We start from the raw sequence: 21,064 nt of genomic DNA on the forward strand, positions 1-21,064 counted from the left end.
TAACTAGTAGTATGCTGGGGAGGGGGGTGGGGTCTTGTATCCACACTGTTTCAGCCTCAGCTGTAGCCCAGCCCTCCTACCATGCTTCTGAGGTAAGCAGCTGTGACTCATCAGTCCTGGAAGTTCTGGAGTGGACCACCTGGTAAGTGATTCCTTAAGGACAGACCTGGAGCAGATTCACCTGGACTGGAAGGTAAGCGACTGCTTGTGAATGGTAGTTAATCAGCATTTGACTACTGACGTTAAAGGAGGAATATTGACCAAGACGCTAGGACATCATTTTGAGACCTGAAACATCAACTATCCCTTTGCCTCCACAGATGCTGCTTGACCTGCTGAGTCCTTCCGGCGGTTTATTTTTTTGGTCCAGATTCTAGCATCTGGAGTTGTTTGTTTGGAGTTGCCTCAGCATTCATTATATGTTAACTTATGATCTGAAGGACAACATCTCAGCATTGCAGACCTTCAAAAACATATCACAAATTCTTCAGCAATGTGATACTACCAAGTGATCTAAGCATACTCCTACATCAATCAGTAGCAAATATTGTCCAAAATAACATCTGCTTATAATTCTAGGTTCACAATAAAGTTATAGCAAACTAACACAACAACAGCATTTTCCCCCACATTATTCAAGCTCTGTGAACTCTTTAACTTGATATTGGTATTGGTTTATTATTGTCACTTGTACTGAGGTACAGTGAAAAACTTGTCTTGCAAACCGATCTTACAGGTCAATTCATTACACAGTGCAGTTACATCAAGTTAGTACAAAGTGCATTGATGTAGTACAGGTTAAAAAAAATAACAGTACGGAGTAAAGTGTCACAGCTACAGAGAAAGTGCAGTGCAATAAGGTGCAAGGTCACAACAAGGTAGATCGTGAGGTCATAGGTCATAGTCCATCTCATTGTATAAGGGAACTGTTCAATAGTCTTATCACAGTGGGGCAGAAGCTGTCCTTAAGTCTGGCGGTACGTGCCTTCAGGCTCCTGTATCTTCTACCCGATGGAAGAGTAGAGAAGAGAGAATGTCCCGGGTGGGTGGGGTTTTTGATTATGCTAGCTGCTTCACCAAGACAACGAGAGGTAAAGAGTCCAAGGAGGGGAAACTGGTGTCCGTGATGTGCTGGGCTGTGTCCACAACTCTCTGCAGCTTCTTGCGGTCTTGGGCAGAGCAGTTGCCATACCAAGCCGTGATACATCCTGATAGGATGCTTTCTATGGTGCATCGGTAAAAGTTGGTGAGAGTCAAAGGGGACAAACCAAATTTCTTTAGCCAGATTTCTTTAACTGAATTCCTTTACAGAGTCTGGAGAAGAATTTGAGTTATTTGTGCAATATTAGCCAACTACAGCCTTTTGTAACCTTCTAACACTTCAGCTAGCACAGTAAGATGCTTACCTGATGAGGGTTGGTCCCATTGGATAGAATATCTAACAAATCAGCAGAGGAAATAAAATAGAACCTGGGGAATGCCAATCTTTTGGTGTCAAGATATTCAGCCAGTGCTTTTTCGCAGAGAGCCAGTCTGTGCAGGAATAACATGAGAACAAAGCATCCATTTACGTCACACTTAAGATTTACTGAACAACAGTTCTCATAAAATTATGATAACCTAGCATCCTCAGGACTCTGGTGGTGCAGACTGACAGATTTTCTGGACTAACAGATATTATTTCTAGTAATGCATCAACACACATTTAATTCACTTTTTTGATGTTACACAACAGTAAGTTTTCCAGTGAATCAGGTGGATTTAAAGTGAATGTTGCTTACAGGGCTCTGTGTTTAAAAGGAGTGTGGGTAACAGAACCAGGTGAGCCAGATGCTGAAGCACTGGGACTTCCAAACAGTAGGATAGTGGATTATCAGAGTCTTATTGCAATGAGCAGGAAATGTAATTCACTTTTTTTTTTGTAGACCTGTCCTGTGATATTTGCAAATATCACCCTAGCCCATGATGATTTATTTGCCAATACTCAAATCAAATAAGATGAACGCACTTCCAGACTGTGTAACAGAAGTGTAAATCATTCTCTGGCTGTTGATTGGGGAGTATACATCCTGAGGTTTTCAAAGTCTTGTGGGTCTTGCCCAATGCAAAATTACATTAGCTGATTTTACAAAATGTACTAACTCCTCAAAGAGGCTGCAGCCTTTGTAAAATTTCACATATTGCCTCTGCTGTTCTGGATAGGTTACTTACATAGATTTCACAGTCCCATTTTCTTTCCATTAGCCTGTGCCACTGAAATACCAGGACATTTATGCTTAAGCCAACTACACTGGTTTTACTCACATCCATCGGTGTATGCAATAGCAAACAAGTTCCAGAAGTCCTGCATCATGCTGTCTGAACAAGTGTTGCTAGCTTCAGCCTTTCATGGGAAGTGGACGATTTGGCTAAGGCCAATATTTTCATTGCCCATCCCCAGCAGTTTTGTTATAACTCAGTGGCTTACAAGATAATTTAATGTATTGCTAACCTGTTTAAGGACAGCAGATTTCCTTCTCTGAAGAGCATTTATGAACTATAATTGCTCTTACAATAATTTAATAGTTCTGTGGTCACCATTACTGACTCAAGTATCATACTCCAGATGTGATTAAGTGATTTTAAATTCCCCAATTATTCTGGCAGGATTTCAACAAGCCTTCAGATGTAACATCTTCCAGGCCACTGGGCTTTATAAAACACAACCAGAATCTTATCATATTACTTAATTTCTTAAAATTCCTAACTCTGCCCATGCAACTGGATTATCCAGTAGTTTAACTTCAGGAAGGGACTTTTTTTTCATTTCCAACCTTGGGGAGCACAGGAGCTGAAGACAGAATATAGCCAGACCAAGTATTGAACTCCAAGAACTTTCAGAGGAAGACAAAAGTCAAGACTTCCCTGATAAATCAGCTGCTTTACTCCACTTTCTTCTTATAGCCCTCAATGCTTCATTTAGTTCATTCAATCAAATGAGAAAAGCTATAACTTACCTGACCTGGATGTCTTCAAGCTTTTCACACAAACCTGGTTTGTTAGTGGCTTCCACTACATTTGGAGTTCTCTCAGCATCCCGCGCCAGTTCCTTAAAATCTGTATCAATGCCATCAAAGCGCTTGGAATCCTACATGCCACACAGCACAACAGTAAATTTTCCCCACAGACTTACACTTCCTATTCTATCATAAAATACAAACAAAACAACTTCTAAAAATCAGAAGTGTAATTTATACCTTCAAAGTGGCCTCCAAATATTTAGAAAAAGAGGAAAAGTAAAGTCCCCAGAGTGTTTTCCTTCAACTCAATTAAATCTTGGTTAATAAATACATAAGCTTCACCTTTAATCTATATTCTTTCATAACTTTACCTAATAAATATCTGTCCTTCTCAATCTTGAACATTTCAAGTGATCCGCCATCCACAATCTTTGAGGTGAGGAAGTCCAGATTTCAATATACTTTGTGTGAAAAAGTGCTCTTTAATTTCACTAGTTACCTAGCACTAATGTAAAAATCAGATCCCTTGATCTGGAGCTCACTCCTAACCCAGAAGAAATAATCTTCTGCATCCGTCTAAACTAAAGTACTTAACATTTTATCATCCTCATTAGATTGTCACTTGACTTTCAAAGCACAAGGAATGCAAGCCAGGTGTATGCAAACTATCTTCATAATTTAGCCCTTTAATTCTTCACACCATTCTGGTGAACCCCAGCTGTACCACGTCCATGACCGACATAACCTGCTTGAGGTCCCATGGCCAAAACTACATGCACGACTTCATTGACCTTTGACCAAACTCCATGCATTTAAAACATCACTTCCATTTCTTTGTATTTCAACCCCATTGAGCCAAAGACCAACATTCCATGATCTTCCAGATTACCTTTTGTACCAGACATTTGTGATTTGTGCATCTGAACACCCAAATCCTTATTTTCTCCACCACTTTTACATCAGCTCAGAAACTAACACACGACTTTTGATTTATAATTATAAATTCAAATGTTATTGTTTCAACACACTTAAAAATAGAAAGTAAATGTTTGTTATACCTCAGGCAACTGAGCGCGAATGTCTTCAGACCCAATGAAGATGCTTTCAAGATGTGACCACGTCCGTTGCACCTCGAACCAAACTGATATTACAGAGTCAGCTATGGACAGCTTCTTCTGCCAGCTGGATACCTCTTCTAAAAAGAAAGCAATATACTTGGAAGTCATTAAATTCTGCAGCTGGACCTGGTTGTCCTCCAGGGTCTCAATTAGCTCCTCATCTGATTTGAGCAATGGGATAGAAGTGCGTGAGTGATGTTCATACTGAAATTCCATAGTGCTCCAGGTAGCGTTCAGCTCCTTCAATACCTTTTCCATGCCCATTTCTTTCACAGCTTTGTCAACAATTCCACAAACCTCTTCTTCAAAGTTGTGCAGATTCAGTTTCAATAGGTCAGCTAGAGTTGTGTTATCATCCATTGTAAATGTTACATTTGTAGCTTGCATTAGTTGATACCAATGTCTATCGCGGATAGCTGGATTCTGAAGTTCAGCTACAGCCCGTAACGAAGTTAAAATATTCTTTACTGTGTTGTCCAAACCAGTGAAAGCATCCCATGCCCGTACTTCTTTATCTAAGGCACGAATATCTTTAGCAAACTTTTTACATTCCATATCCATGTTTTCAACATTGATTTCTCTCCACTTTGTAGTCTTCCAATCCTCCATGCTTGAATCTACCAGAAAAATCATATCCCACAGTTCTTTCAGAAGATGTACTTCTTTTCTACATTGTTTTAATTGTTTATAATCTGGTACATTGACCTCAAATAAACTGGCAGACTCATTAATGGTGGCCATTGTAGTTTCCATTTGGCTGATCTGAGAGTGGACAATATCCAGTATCTGGTATGGTTGTACACTATCAAACCTAATGAAAAGAAAAGATAATGAATCAGTATAGTAGGAAAATATACAATACAGCTTCTCTTCAATTTGATGAATAATCATTTTGCATGTTTAATAATTACAGACTCAAGAAAGGTCGTTTAAGCCACCAAATTAATAAAACATGAATACATCATAGCAATCAATAAATGAGAATCTCCAGTTATGACAACAATGGAGGTGCAAGGGAATGTTATATTTTATTTATTCATTTTTCAGGATCTGGGCATTGCTGACAAAGCCAGAATTTATTACCCATCCCTCATTGCTCTTGAGGGGATGGTGTTGATCCACCTTCTTAAACTATTGTATTCCTTCTGGTGAAGGTACTTGAACAATATTGTCAGGGAGGGAGTTCCAGGATTTAAATCCACGTGAGGATGCTGTGTGATTTGGAGGGAAAGCTGCAAGTGGAGGTGTTACCCATACACCTGAAGCCCTTTGTTCTTCTTGGAGGTAGAGCTTTCAGGTTTGGAAGGTATTATATATTTTGTACATGGCACACAGTGACAGAGAGAAGGAATGTTTTGTGTGATGTGTAGGGTATCAGTCAAGTAGGTTGCTTTGTTCTGGATTGAATATAGCTTCCTGAAAGTTGTCAGAGCTGCATTCAGTGACTCTCGCTTTCCTGAGTTACGCCTTGCAGATGGTGGACTGTGTTGGGTATCTAGAGATGATCCACTTGTCACGGCATACCATACCCAGCCACATCCTTGCTTTGTTCCAGTTGTGTTTCCAGTCAACAAGATGTTAATGGAGCGACCTGGTATACTGCCTGAGGTGCTTCTGCAACAAGATCCTGGGGCAGGAACGACTGACCTTCAACAAACACAAACCATCTTCCCGGTATGACTCCAGACATTGGAGTGGTTGTCCCCTCGATAGCAACTGACATCTGTTTCACCTGTGCTCCTTGATGCCACACTGTCAAATGCTGCCTTGGGGTCAAGGGCAGTCATTCTCACCCACCTCTGGAATTCAATCCTTGGTTTATATTTAGACCAAGGTTATGATAAGGTCTGGAGGCAAGTGGTCCTAACAAATCCCAAACTTGGTATCAATAACTATCTGAATGGTGAATAGGTGCCACTTGAGAACAATGCTGAAGATACCTTCTGCAACTCTAGTAGAGTAAACTGAGTAGCTGAATTGGATTTGTCCATTTTTTGAGAACAGCTCACTGTAGAACAATTCTCTGCAATTGTCGAGTAGATGCCAGTGTTACAACTGGACTGAAACAGCTGGGACAGAAACACAGTTAGTTCTGCAGCAGAGGTCTTCAGAACTACAGGTAGTCCCCAGCCTTTGCTATTCCCAGTATCCTCAGCCTTTACCTGGTATCATGTCGGGTGAATGAAATTGGCTGAAAACTGGTTTCTATGATTGGGATCTCAGGAAGAAGCAAAGATGAATCATCTACTCAGCAGTTCCAGCTAAACGCGGTCATGTATGCTTCGATGCTGTGCCATCATTGCGGATCAAAATGCTCTTGAAGCCTTCTTCTCCAGTTAGCTGTTAGTCCACCATTCATGACTATGTGTGGGAGGAATGCAGAGCTTGGATCTGGTCCACTGGTTGTGAGAATGCTTAGTTCAATCTACTGCATATGCTCTGGCTGCTCAGCATCCACCTAATCCAGTACTGCAACTTCACTAGGTTGGCAGTTCATTTCTAGGTATGCCGTGCTGGTCTCAGCATGCCCTACTGCACTCATAATGAACTATGGTTGATCTCCTGGCTTGACGTAATTACACAGTAAAGTTATGTCAAACTATGGGATTATAGACTGAGGTGGTGGACAGTTCTGCTGCTGCTAATGGTCCACATGGATGACCAAATGGATGCCCAGTATTAAGCTCACGGATCTCTTTTGAGTCTTTCTCATTCAGCTCAATTGTGGTCCCATAGAATGTAATGAAGGGTGCCATCGATATAATGATATGACTTGTCTCCACAGGGACTGTTGAGTGATCATTTCCACCAATGTTATCATGGACAGATGCATATGCCATAAGTAAATTGATGTGGACCTAGTTGGTGCAGATCAAATAGGTTTATCCCTCTTGTTGGTCCGTTCACTGCCTGCCACAGATCCAGTCTGGCAGCTGTATCCTTCAGGACACAGCCGGCTTAGTCCCCAGCCTGGGTATGTTCTGTGCCCTTCCAGCTTTCAGTGCTTCTTCTGAGTGTTGTTCAATGTGGACGAACACTGATTACTCAGCTGAGGGAAGGCATTAAGTGAGAGGAGATCTCTTAGCTTCCAGAGACTGCAGATGCTGGAATCTGGAGCAACAAACAATCTGGTGGAGGAACTCAATGGGTCGAGCAGCATCTGTGGGAGGAAAGGAATTGTGGACGTTTCAGAATGTAACCTTGCATCAGTCCAGATTGCTTGTTTTTCCCAGCCTCTGCTTGGCCTGATATCCTGAGAGCTCTGAAATCACTCGAGGGCTCCGAGAGCTATTCTCTCCAACCAGTATACCACTGTGCAGCCAACTCTTGTGGGTCTATCCTGCTAGTGATACACAATGTGGTCTATGGTGGACAAGTTTGGCAAGTTGCCCGAAGGTATGATTCTATGAATATATCAATGTCAGAATGTTGTTTGACAAATCTGCAGGACAGTTCTGCAAATTTAGACACCACTCCCCAAATGTTTGCAAAGAGGATTTCACAAGGTCGGCTCGGCTGGAAATAAGTTTAACCTGTATAAATTCAGTGCCTCAAGCCCGGATACCATGTGGATTCTTTCTCTGAATGTAGCAGAAATGGTACAACTGAGTGGCTTGCTAAACCACTTCATAAGGTATGTAAGAGTCACATGTAGGTCTGGAGTCACATGTACAAGTTTTAAGCATTGGTGAATTGATCCCCAGTTTCAAAAATTATGTGGCATAGTGCCAATAATTAGGGTTAGATGACATTGTTAACTGACAAAATTAGATGGGACAGCTGTTAAGCAACTTTCCAGATTTACAATATGATTGACCTCAATATAAATGAGCATCAAGGGATGGAAAACATGCAATTGAACTGATGTTGCCCAAAGTTAATATTACTCCCTTCGTATCCATAATCCTAGCAATAAGAAATCCATTCATACAAATGTTTCTCTGAAGAGATGATCAAAGCATCAAAGCATATCAAAGTGTTACAAGGCATTACAAGGCATGAAATTGAGGCAGGCACACTCTTCATTAAGCTATATTACTGTACACAACTCTACATAACTCTATGTGACTCTTTAAGGAAAACAACATTACTGAAAGAATCTGTATGGAATGCACTATAACAGAGGTTGCTTTGAAGAAGAACGAGAATTTTCAGCTGCCTCCATCAAACTGTTGCAATTCTGATTAGAAACTTTATCTCATTCCTTTCCACCAGCTCTTAATATCATGTATTAGGCTAGCCTGGAATGCATTAACACTGGCAGTTCAGTGTGAATATGAAGCAATTTCACCTTAGTATCAGAACTACATTCAGTCTATCGCCTAATCTATCTCTGTAGTGAAGTGGAGTAAGATCACATCAAGAAAACAATCTTACACCTTCTGGGGTTTGAAACGTGAACTATAATTCAAGCATGATGTGAAATCTGGTACTCAAAGTGCTCCTTGAACATTCTGAGCTCTCTGCAAACCTAATATACCTTAACCAAAACATTCAATGTAGTGCCCACTCCAACATAAATTTCTAACATATGAGTGCACAATTCTATGCATGTGCTTTCCAGGCATTTGTGGAGCTCACCTTAAAACAAAATGGTGATAGTTCCAGACAAGTAGGAGCCAAGTAATTGGATCAGTCATACCTTAGTTATAAGCTGGTTTTAGATCAGTAATTACTGACATACCCCTCACCTGAATGGTGCATCTTTGCGAAATTGCTCTCGGAACTTGTGTTGCTCCACATCAAAACTGGCACATTTCTTGCGAAGAATTGTTACTTCATTGGCCTGCAGGGGAGCCACGTGCTGCTTTGTTGTTACAGCTAGTTTCTTAGTATTGTTCCACTTCTCTGGTAGTTCCTGTACACACAAACACCAACACTTCAATCCAGGTTGCACAACCTAGTATATTTCAATAGTAGTTCTGGAACCAAGGTGAGGAATGTGAAAGCACCATCTTGTAAAAATATACCTTTCATCACTCTTCTACCACTTTCCACAAACTCTGTTCCAAGGATGTTCGCTTGCCATAAAGTGACCTTCACTTTCACAATGGCCAAAGGTGACATTGATCCTTTTATACATTTAGCTACTTCATGGACCCGCAATGTAGTGAGATATGTTACCAGCAAACCCCCTGAATTTCTGGCATGATCTTCTGAATCAAAGGCAAATGACAGAGTCAGGTCTCTTGCATCTTATTCAGAAGATCATGATATAAGGCTGACTCGAGAGACCTGAACATATTAAATAGCCTATTCACCAAAGAAAAATGTAATCACTTGATTCAAGTCTTGGCGAAAGCAAGCAATTACTTTCAGGAACAGGCTTAGCTCTTGTTCTGAGTCAGAAGTTTATAGATTCAAGTCCCACTGTAGTGATGTGAGAACATTTGACCAGAATAGAGTGTGCCTGGCTGACACTGCCGCTAGTGACTGTTTTAGTCCTGGGACCCAACTGTAAGTTTCTGTTACACATTTTTGCATTTGATTGGTGGATATGGTCAGATGGAGGATGAGTCAATGGATACCATGGACCAATCAAGGGCATATGATCAGTGTTTAGGGTTGGGCAAGAAGGGACAGTCTGGAAGGATTTGTGACTGGAGGTCAACTGGAAGGGCATGTCGACATGATAGAAATCAGGGTCAACTGCTGAAGATGGATGGGGTGGGATGGATTGGGGTCTGTAGGAAATGGAAAGGGTCTGAAGGAAATGGAAAGGGTCTGAAGGAAAAAACTCATCTAGTTTTTCTAGCATTTTCTGTTCTTATTTCACAGTAGTGTGCAACTCAGAGAGGAATTGGTATATCTGTTTTCCAACTAATATTCATCGCACAAGCAACATAACTCAAACTGGTCAATTTTCAGCTTTTGGGAGATCCAGATTGCCTTGTGACTGTTGCTGCCTGGAGAGATGGCCAAGTGCTCAGTACTTGAAGAGATAAAGCTCATGAACAGCTTCAAGTAAACTTTACATTGCAACAAAAAAAACACCTAACTGCTGTACAGCATACTGTAGATATAACACTAATGCAACTGGAATACAAGTGAAAGCTTTTAAAACATGCATAAGGTAAGTGGGATTCACAGTTTAAAATTATAACAATGGTAAGGGATTTATAATCGAAAAAAATCAAAAATTAGGAATTAGTCTGAAAATGATAAGGGATTACTTTAAGTGGAATTTAAGAAATTGAAGATTACAGGATTTTTTTTATATATCAGTTCAAGCCTTGTGCCCATTGTGACTCATCGAGCAATGTACCAAATTAACACCTGAAGGTTGGAATAATTAGAGGAATACATCAATAATCCACTGACCTCCAACTGCTTGTGTACTTCTTCGGGTAATTCCTGTTCATAGGTCTTCAGAAGTTCTATTGTTTGTTTAATGGGCTCAAACATTGCATCAGTTGAAGCCTGCCTCTCCTTTACAGCCATCAGGTGACCCATTACCCCAACCAGGCCATTGAAGTCACCTTCTTCAACTTTCTGACATAAACCTCCTTCCGCTATTTTAATAAATTCATTGAGATCAGCCAAACTAGAAAAAGGAAATTAAAGAAGAATTAAAACATGCAGCAGATACAATGAAGTCAGCTTATTCCACCAATATAAGCAAAATGTAATTCACCTAGAATTAGTTAGCAATTATATATTTCATTATATAGTTCTGGGAAAGGACACAGAGGCCAACTCATCTTTGATGATACTTCTAAAACACAAGAAACTCTTACTATACCATTTGTCTTATTTCAGCCACCCAGCAATCTTTTTATTTCCTTTCTCTCACATACACATCTAGTTTCCATAAAGAAGCATTTCAACTCTTCATAACCTAAGATTACCCCCAAGTCTTCTAAAGGTAAAACCTTAAACCATTCATATTTTTCCTGATATCTGTAATCCTTCATTTCTGGAGCTAATCTTTTTGTACTTTCTCTAGTACTTATTTGTTTTTTTTATATAGTATAGTGACCAGGTACTCTAAAATGCAGTCTGCCTAGGATCTTGTATAATCTTAGCCTAACACTGCATGACCTGAAGGTTAAATTAGAGAATGCATCAATAATCCAATGGCCCCCAGCTGCTTGTGCACTTCTCTGGATAATCCCTGCTGATTGGTTTTCAGAAGTTCTGTTGTTTGTTTAAGGGTCTCAAACTTTGCATCAGTCAAAGCCAGTCTTCCTTTAACAGCCATCAAGTGGATGACCCATTACACCAATGAGACCGAATGTGATCTAACTAAGGCTGCCATGCAATACCTGAGAGCTGATTGTTGGGGCCTTGACAGAGATTTTTAAATCTTCACTGGCCACAGGTGAGGTATCAGATGATTGGAGGACAGCAAACATGGTACCTTTGTTCAAGAAGGACAGCAGGGATAACCCAGGACCGTGAAAGTAAGTTCAACGGCAGAGAAGTTATTGGGAAACATTATGAGGGATAGGATTAATCTACACTTGGAAAGGCAAAGACTAATCAAAGACATTAGGCATAGCTTTGTTAGGAGCAGATCTTGTTTGATCAATTTGAGAGATTATAAAACACATTAATGAGGGTAGTATGATTGATGCAGTCTATATGGATTTCAATAAACTGTCAAGTCCCTTATAGGAAAATGGTCCAAAAGGTTAGAACCTATGAGATCCAAGGCAAGTTGGCAAATTGGATCCAATATTGATTTGGTAATAGGAAGTAGAGGGTGATGGTGTAGGGTTACTTTTGAGATTGAAAACCTATGACCAATGGTTTACCATAGGATCAGTGCTGGGACCCTTACTGTTTGTCATACAGATTACCGATTTGGATATGGATGCAGTTGGTATGATTACTAAGGTTGCAGGTGAAAACTAGGGGTGCTGATAGTGAGGAAGACATTATTAACCCAAGGATGATATTGATCAATTGTCAAAATGGGCTGTGCAATGACAGATGGATTTTAATTGTCATAAATGTGAGGAAATGCACTTTGGGAAGACTAATAAGGGAGGGCCGTATACATTGAATATAAGGCCCTTGGGAGCACTGAGGAACAGAGGCACTTTGGTATACAAGTCCAAGGATTCCCAAGGTAATAGCATAGGTAGAGAAGGTGGTGAAGAAAGCATACGAGATTCTTGCCATCATTTGCCATGGCATAGAATATAAGAGCAGGGTGGTTGTAGTACAACTTCATAAAGTATTGGTGAGACCATAACTGGAGTACCATGTATAGTTCTGTACCACAGTCAAGGCAAGACATGATGGCTCTGGAGAGGGGGTAGAGGAGGTTGACCAGTTTGTTGGCTGGGATGGAGCATTTTAGTTATTAGGCTGGGTTTGCTTTTCTAGCAGCAGACATGGATACGGTGAGTCAAAGGGCTTGTTTCCTGCTGAATGACTATGCAACTTCACTAGTTTTGAATTCTATACTCCTTGAAATAAATCCCAGTACTTTGAAACCATGGCTGGTTATTTTGCTGTCTTATGTGCCATTTTAAATTATTTATTCTTCTAAACCACCTGTTCTTTTGTCTATTCCCTTCACTTTTTATTTTGAGTTAACGTTTTTCTCTTTTCCTACTCACATAAGCGTGTCACTTAATTTGTCATTTAACCACCCAATCTGCAAGTTATCTATTATCTTCTTGTATTGTGCTGCATTCTCTTTTGTGCCCTAATGCATCCTCAAATTTAGATATCTTGTACTTGTTCCTAATGTCCAAATCATCAATGAACCTTGTGGAACATTCCACCTATTTGTAATTCCGCTCCACATAACCTTACTCCAAATACTATAACCTTTGTTAAATGCACCTATCCTGTCAAAGTCTCCTTGGAAAGCAGAGGATACGACATCTATTACATTCCCTTTGTCTACACACACCATTATCTCTCCAAATAATTATTTTAGCTTGGTTAAGCATGATTCAGTCATCTGGCTGACTCTTCCATTATTACATTTTCTGCCCCCAGATGCTCTTCTATTGCTTCTTTTAGTATTGACCCTAGAAGCTTTCCTATCACAGGTATCTAAGTTCCATGTTTGTTCTCCACCACCCCCCCCTCACCCCGTGCAAAAAATAATAAACAACATTAGCCATTACCAGTGCACTGGCACTATTCCCTCTTATAAGGATTGTTTGTATAATAAACTATTGCCTCTTACCTCCCAGTCACCCATCCTAATTCACTAAAGAATGCCCAGTGCGTATCATCTTAGTTACCAATTTTTTAATCTTTTCTAACCCTGCTGTACTAATGGAGACACAAGGCACTGCAGATGTTAGATATCTGCAGCAACACACAAAGGTGTTGGAGGAACTCAGCAGGTCAGGTAGCATCTATGGAAGGAAATGGACAGTTGACATTTTGGGTTGAGACCCTTCTGACAAGCCAGTCTGATGAGGGGTAAGTTCAAAGGAGATGTTCGGGGCATATTTTTTATTTACACAGAGGATGGTGGGTGCCTGTGATACTTTGCCAGGAGTGGTAGTGGAGGCAAGTATGATAGAGGCGTTTAAGAGGCTCTTAGATAGGCACACAAATGTGCAGAGAATGGAAGGATATAGACATTGTGTAGGTAGAAGGGATTTCTTTAGTTAGGACTCAATTACTAGTATAATTAGTTTGGCACAGCAACATGAGACGAAGGGCCTGTTCCTGTGCTGTACTGTTCGATGTCCTACTTGTTGAAACCTCTGCTGAGTGGATTAACATGCACCATCAGGCAACTACCCTAAAATTTCTATTAAACAATAGCTCAATTTTCTTGTCCTTGCTTTCAAATCTCTCTAACTTCCCACCTCCTCCAGCTCTTCAACTCTCTGAGATAATTCTCTCTGCAAGGTAAATCTTCTTGCATATTCCGGAACTTAATCAATTCACCATTGGCAAAGCCCCTATAGCGAACTCCCTTTGCTTTTCACCTCAAGAACAATGGAGCAAAGTTAAATGTTTAACCAAGTGTTTGGTTTTCTGGCTCAAAATCCCCTTATGTGGCATGATATGAATAATTTTATGATAATAGTTCCATAACATACCTTGTGATGCTTTACTGTATTAATGGAGCTCTGGAAACACAACCACCCTGACATTAGACTCTGGTGTTTTTGGTACATTAATTGGGAAACATTAATGCCAATTGGAAATCACACAAAAAAAATCCATGAAATTGGTACATCCTTGCTTTAAGAATCTGTTATTGAGGTTTACTACCTTTAAAGGCATTACAATGAAACTTGCATGTCTCTTAGACACGGTTGCTTGCTGGCTGACAGCAGTAGCACCACTGCAGGGGCACCATGGCAGTAACAGTAGCATTTGCACAGAATCAACACTATTAAAGGGATCTCTCCATGGCAGATTCGCGCTGCCACATAGATAGGGAAAACGCCAGAGGTGGGGATGTAGAAACAAAGCTAGAGGACTGGAAATCATCGGAAGAGCGGGATATCAGGAGGGACGGTGGCTTTTGACACAACATGTCCCCCCGCCCCTTCACATGGGGCAGCCTAATTAGGCCAGATGATGATAAGCTGGGGGCTGCAATCGGTCAGGGATGAGCTGGGAGAGCATTTTGTGCCATATGTGGCAGTCATTTTAATTACAATAAAATTCACAGAAGATGATGATGGGCGGTGTACAAAGTATAAAAACAATGACCATTCAAATCCCACAGGATTCACTAACTTCAGCATTATGTACTGCTTGTTTTATTAAGTATAAATTACATGGATTGCATGTTTTTGATCCAATTTCTAATGTTAAGTCACTGGAGACACCATCATGTGTGGAAAATGTGATGGTTAAATGAAATGTGCACTTGGGTGAATCATGACAGGAAGTGTCCAGTCCAATACTTTTGCTGGAAAAGAATGCAAACACTTCAGAACAGGTAAAGTTTGTTTCTCATGTGCAGTTTACACGTGCATATTGGTACAATTTATAGGCAAAGCTATTGATTTTGCATTACTCTTGATCCTGATATTGCAATCCCTAATTCTAATATCCTCTACCAGTTTTACTTTTCCCATCTCTTCTGGTTCATTATCTATTACAAAATCCAGCTGTGATTCTTTTATTTTTTGGATGTATGTGTGCGCATGTTTCTGGATATCCCTTATCGATCTTTTCACAAAACTACTGATTGCTATTTCCTATGCAAAATGACAACATCAACTACAGCACCTCTGAAATAATAACATTAATACTATTCAATAGCAATTTTGTGCAAAACATTTAAACAACAGCAATTAGGCCTTATAAACACAGAGAGCTGTCCAAACATACCAAACTTATAAGATTTTAACACCAAAATATGGTTTAGTATGATCAAAGGGAATGAATACAATTGTAATTCAGATTTCTCAGCTTCATTTCCAACAAAATAAAGGCTCAACAGAAACTATAATTTGAAACATTTGCAGTGTAACTACTTTCAAGAGTTAATCTGGAATAAAGAGAGTCTTAGAGTCATAGAATCGAAGGAGGTCATTTGGCCCGCCACGTCCACGCTGACCAGTGGGCATCTATCTGTATTAATCCCATCTTCCAGCACTTGACGCTATGCCTAGGTGATTCAAGTGCTCGTCTAGACACTTCTTAATGCTGTCAGCAACTCTGCAACAACCTCTCAGGCAGTGCATTCCAGATACTCACCAATCTCTGAGCGAAAAAGGTACCCCTCAGATCCCATCTAAATCTCTTAGCCCTTACCATAACAATATGTCAGAGATTTATCTACCTATCATCTATCATTAAAGATCCCCACCATCCAGGCCGTGTATTTTATGTTTCTCTTGTGAATGCTGCTTATATTATGCTATGTGCCTGTGATGCTGCTGCAAGTAAGTTTTTCGTTGCACCTGTGCATACATGTACTTATGCATATGACAATAAACTCAACTTTGACTTTGATTTGGGGAAAAGTTTCCTGTCCTACCTATAACTCTCATGTCTTCTCTTGACCTCCTCCACTCCAGGGAAAACAGACCTAGCCTCTCCAGTCTCTCCTCATAACTGAAATGCTCAATAATTTAATCTAATTTAAAATAATTTAAAATAATTTGATCACAGACAACATCCTGGTGAATCTCCTCTACACCGTCTCCATCATTATCCCACCTGTCCTACAGTGTCTCACCTGTGTGTTACATGATCAATCAGGTGCTGTTTGAACATAAGGCTCCACTTCTTGATGATATTCAACAAGGCAGACTTGAAAGGCCTGGCATCAATTTGCATCCAGCTGTCAAAAAGTTTGATGGGTTCCAGAGAGTTCACTTCATCATAGATCTTTTCATAGGAGTCCATCTGTTCCTTATACTGCTGGAGTGTTGGGGGGCTCTCTGGAACACCATCTTCTGCATGGGCTTCAATTTCCTCAGCAGTGAGAACATGCCCATATAGAAGGAACTGGCGCATAAATTCCTTACGGTCGTCAACCCAAAGGTAAGCATACTGGTCAAAGGAGTTTCGATACTCGCAGCATTTTCCCATCACATGCTGAACACTGTCCATTAAATGCTGTCGCAAGTCTGCCAAGTCAGCCATGTCTTCCATGTCAGCCTGAGAACAGAATCAGCAACAGATACAAAGAAAAATATACTTATGGAAAATGAACAAGGCATAGATAGGATAAATAGTTAAAATCATTTTCTCATTGGTATATTATTGTCACTTGTACTGAGGTACAGTGAAAAACTTGTCTTGCATACCAATCATATAGGTCAATTCATTACACAGTGCAGTTACAAAGAGTTAGTACAGAGCGCATTGATGTTGTACAAGTAAAAACAATAACAGTACAGAGTAAAGTGTCACAGCTACAGAGAAAGTGCAGTGCAAGGTCATAACAAGGTAGATTGTGAGGTCATAATCCATCTCATCGTATAAGGGAACCATTCAATAGTCTTATCACAGTGGGGTAGAGGCTGTCCTTAAGTCTGGTGGTACGTACCCTCAGGCTCCTGTATCTCCTACCTGATGGAAGACGAGAGAAGAGAGAATGACCCGGGTGGGTGGGGTCTTTGATTATACTGGTTGCTTCGCCAAGGCAGTGAGAGGTAAAGACAGAGTCCAAAGAGGGGAGGGAAAACAATGGTATAATTTTAAAGTGAGGGGTAGGAGATTTAAAGAGGATCTTAGGGGCAAGTTTTTTTTTAAACACGGAGAGCAGTTGATAGAAGGAACGCACTGCCAGAAGATGGTGGAATCAGATACAATCACATGTTTATGAGGCATTTAGACAACACTGAAATAAGCAAGGCATAGAAGGATATCGTCCTAATGCAGGCAATTGGGATTAATGTTGATGGGCAAAAAGGTTGACATGGATGTGGTGGGTCTAAGGTCCCGTTTCTGTCCGATACAATTCCATGACTCTTTGAAAGCAGCTGAGAAAGCCACCATCTCCGATGATAGTTTTCACTGAACTCTTCTCACAACTGCTCTGACAAGACAAGTGGGGAAAAGGGCTCAACTTCACCTTTAACATCAATTCAAGGATGACTTGAAATACTTCCTACTTTTGACACAGTTTCTATTCATCTGCAACATTAGATTTTACCAGTTAGTTTGAAAGGACCTACAAAGTCTTGGAAATTACTTAATTTTCCACTCCAGTCATTTTGATTTCTGATTAATAAGGGCGAACCAAAAATAATAATTTCCAAATTGTGAATATGTTGCTTTCAGACAAAGTAACTAGAAAAACATAAAGACACTAAAAGAGGGCAATTTTAATCCAGCCCACCCATCAAAAATCTGATGAACAAGTCCAGTGTGGGTTTTACATACAGACAACTGACTCTCCATTAAAGTCAGGATCTACCGCTGGCATTGCACCCAAAACATTGAGTTTCCTGTCTGGGAAGCTGGGATAAAATTGGTCCTTTACAGTCAGTTATTTAACACAGTTTACCTGATAGTGAGAAAGAGTGGTGTGTTCTGCCACCCTGGGTACCAAAGATGAAATCTTGAAAACATCGTTAATCAATCCATCCACCAAGTCGAAGAAACTGTCACTACTGCCGATCTCAAGAGATGGGTGGAAGACCAAATCTGGAGAGACTAGGTCCAACTGGGCTTCAAACAGTGGTGCAAATCCAGCTTTAGGTTCTATGAAAAGAAGAGAATAATGGAGGCAGCCTGTGTGATCTCCACTAAAAACTGGAAGCTTAAACAGGAAGACGTCCACAATTCCTCTGTGGAATGGGACACACCCACATTATGCAACCTAGCATTTTTCCACGTATAAGCAGAATAAACCAGAGGGCATGCATTTAAGGTGATGGGGGTAAGCTCAAAGGAGATGTGAAGGGCAAGTTTTTCTTTTACAGAGAGTAGTGGGTGCCTGGAATGCACTGCCAGGAGTTGTGGTGGAGGCAAATAGAATACAGACATTCAAGAGGCTAAGAAGCTCTTAGATAGGCATAGGAATGGGCAGGAAATGGAGTGATGTGGACATTGTGTAGGCAGAAGGAATTAATTACTAATTTAATTAGTTTGGCATAACATCATGGGCCAAAGAGACTGTTCCTGTGCTGTACTGTTCTATCTAACTGCTTTAGGAAGACTGACATCTTCCTGGCACTTTCGATCACTCAACGTTTTTGCTTGTCAAATGATAATAAAGGGAGCGATAGTTAATAATCCCAAACCTCACAGCAGAGTCAGTGTTGGTCAATATTGGCATGCCGAGAGCTTTGCCAGCAGAAGGCTCATACCATCAAAGATGATGGTAAAACTCTGATAATCTGGCACCTTTGGTAATGCTGGGCTATCAGACTTTCTGAACTATCTCCTACCTGCAAAATGTTATTTCACTTTCTTTACATGGCAACAGTAGAATAATACATTTTCCAGTGAACCTGCTGATTTTAAAGAGAGCGGGAAATACAAAAGCACTCCAGAGCCCATTTCTGGCCACAAACCTACCCATGTTTCAGACCCCAACCCCCAGCTCCAGCTGTACATGCTGGTTGCACTCAGGACCACTAACTCTCATTCTGAACTAATAAGTGAGCCAGATGCCAGAACATTCAGATACCAGACTAATGGAGTTTTACTTGCATTCTCAAACCTCATCATCTTTGACATATCCTATCTTCCACTCAATTCACTGTCTTCTGAGTTACAAGATGCAAATAATTAAAAAAATGCAGCTTATTTTTCCACTTTACTCTTCAACATCTTTTTTCATTTCAGGTATCCAGGAGAAGCAACCTGACAGGCACTTGGGAAAAAGCAAAGTAGAAGTGATGAAAGAAGTGTGACTTCATTCAAGTTCACACACACAGCCACCACTTCAGATACAGACACTGCATGTGGAAGAGAGCAAAAGGGCATGATCTACATATGGTGAGACAATGGGCATCAGGCCTAGAGTTAGGGAAGGTTGTGACGAAAGCAGAGGTGCCAGCCCTCCAGAGTATGAGGTTGAGTTCTGCTGCAGAGTGATCTGGAAACCCATCCTTTCTTGCAAGGCTTTGGTGACCAACTCCATTCACACATCCTATCACAGTGCTCCCAGTTGTCGTAAGTTGTAGCTTTTGCTGGAGCATGGTAATAGTCACAAAGCATCTGACCATTATAGTGGAAGCTCAGCCTATTACCATGCAATCTCAGCTGTCTGTCATTAAAACTGCACAGTACAAGAGAGCTTGCAGTGCAATATGCTTTGAGCTATTAGTGTCTAAATGACCAGCAGCTTATGGCATGGAAGAGCTGTTAAAAATGCCACAAACTGCTGAAAGATCGGCGATGTCACACATTAAGCTCCATGAAAATAGCAAGTCACTAGCAATCTCCTCAAGTTCCAGAAATTGCAGCATTTGTGCAGTTAAAGTGAATTAAACTTGTCACAGAAAGTTATTGATAGCAGTTAATGATGCAAGAACTCCTTGAATTGCAAGATTTATGCTTCAAGCACTTTGCCTCATTCCTGCATGGAGCAAATTGTTCATTCGGTTTTTTTTAAAATTTCAGACTTCATATTCTTTTGTTTTTTGTTATGTGCCTTTTCTAAATCTTTCTAAAAGCAATCTCTCTCTCTCTTATGCTGAGCACCCAAATTGATTCTAATTCTCACCATTTCCTTCCACATTGTCCTCTGCATCTTTCCCTTCCCTATTGAACTGATTGAGATAGGATGCTGGACTAAATGTTCATAAAGGTCCCAGATGCCCAGCTGACCATGCCCCAGCATTAATAAATTGCATTTCAAGCAAACGTGTGCTGCAAAAGGCTTTGAGCTTAATTGATCCAGAATATTAAGGCACATGGGATCCATGGAGATTTGGTAGATTGGATTCAAAATTCACTTGGCCATAGAAGACAGAGCGTAATGGTGGAGGGCTGTTATTCTGACTGAAAGTCTGTGACTTGACCAGGAGCAGTCCTGAGGCTGCTGTTGTTTGTGATATAAAATGAGTGGGACGACAATGCAGGTGGGCAGATTAATAAGTTTGCAAACAACACAAAAATTGGCAGACTTGTGGATAGCGAGGAAGGTTGTCAAAGGTCTCAGCAGGATATAGACCAGTTGGAAACTTGGGCAGAGAAATGGCAGATGGAATTTAATCCAGACAAGTGTGAGGTGGTGCACTTTAGGAGGTCAAATCTAAGTTGAAGGGGCATTTAGACAGGCACGTGAACAGTCAGGCATTGGAGAGATATAGACCACGTGCAAGCAGCTGGGATTAGTTTACTTGGCCTAGTGGGCTTGTGCTGTACTATGTTCTATTAATAATGAGCTTAATTTTGTGAATAGTGGAGCAATATTGCTCAAGCAATTCTGGATCACTGTTTTGGAAACAATATAGAAAGAAAAGCTGCAAAAGCAACTGGGAAAGACAATGTAACTACATGGGTTTTCACTATGTGCTCCGATTTCCTCCCACATCCCAAAGACGTGGATGTTTGTAGGTTAATTATAGAATGAAGGAATCATAGAATCATACA

General features: G+C 40.5%; 1 protein-coding gene across 1 annotated transcript in view; it reads right to left on the reverse strand.

Moving 5' to 3' along the window:
* The window catches only part of LOC127580053 (dynein axonemal heavy chain 9-like), a 377,996-nt gene that overhangs the window by 315,116 nt on the left and 41,816 nt on the right, over positions 1-21,064 (reverse strand). Inside the window, exons 16-22 of the mRNA XM_052033209.1 lie at positions 18,024-18,220; positions 16,245-16,669; positions 10,439-10,661; positions 8,809-8,975; positions 4,058-4,928; positions 2,997-3,127; positions 1,407-1,533 (exon numbers count right to left, since the gene is read on the reverse strand). Of these exons, the coding sequence (XP_051889169.1) occupies positions 1,407-1,533; positions 2,997-3,127; positions 4,058-4,928; positions 8,809-8,975; positions 10,439-10,661; positions 16,245-16,669; positions 18,024-18,220 (2,141 nt within the window). The remainder of the gene's footprint in view (positions 1-1,406; positions 1,534-2,996; positions 3,128-4,057; positions 4,929-8,808; positions 8,976-10,438; positions 10,662-16,244; positions 16,670-18,023; positions 18,221-21,064) is intronic.

The sequence above is a fragment of the Pristis pectinata genome, chromosome 18 (genome assembly GCF_009764475.1).
Source record: "Pristis pectinata isolate sPriPec2 chromosome 18, sPriPec2.1.pri, whole genome shotgun sequence".
Classification (NCBI taxonomy): domain Eukaryota; kingdom Metazoa; phylum Chordata; class Chondrichthyes; order Rhinopristiformes; family Pristidae; genus Pristis; species Pristis pectinata.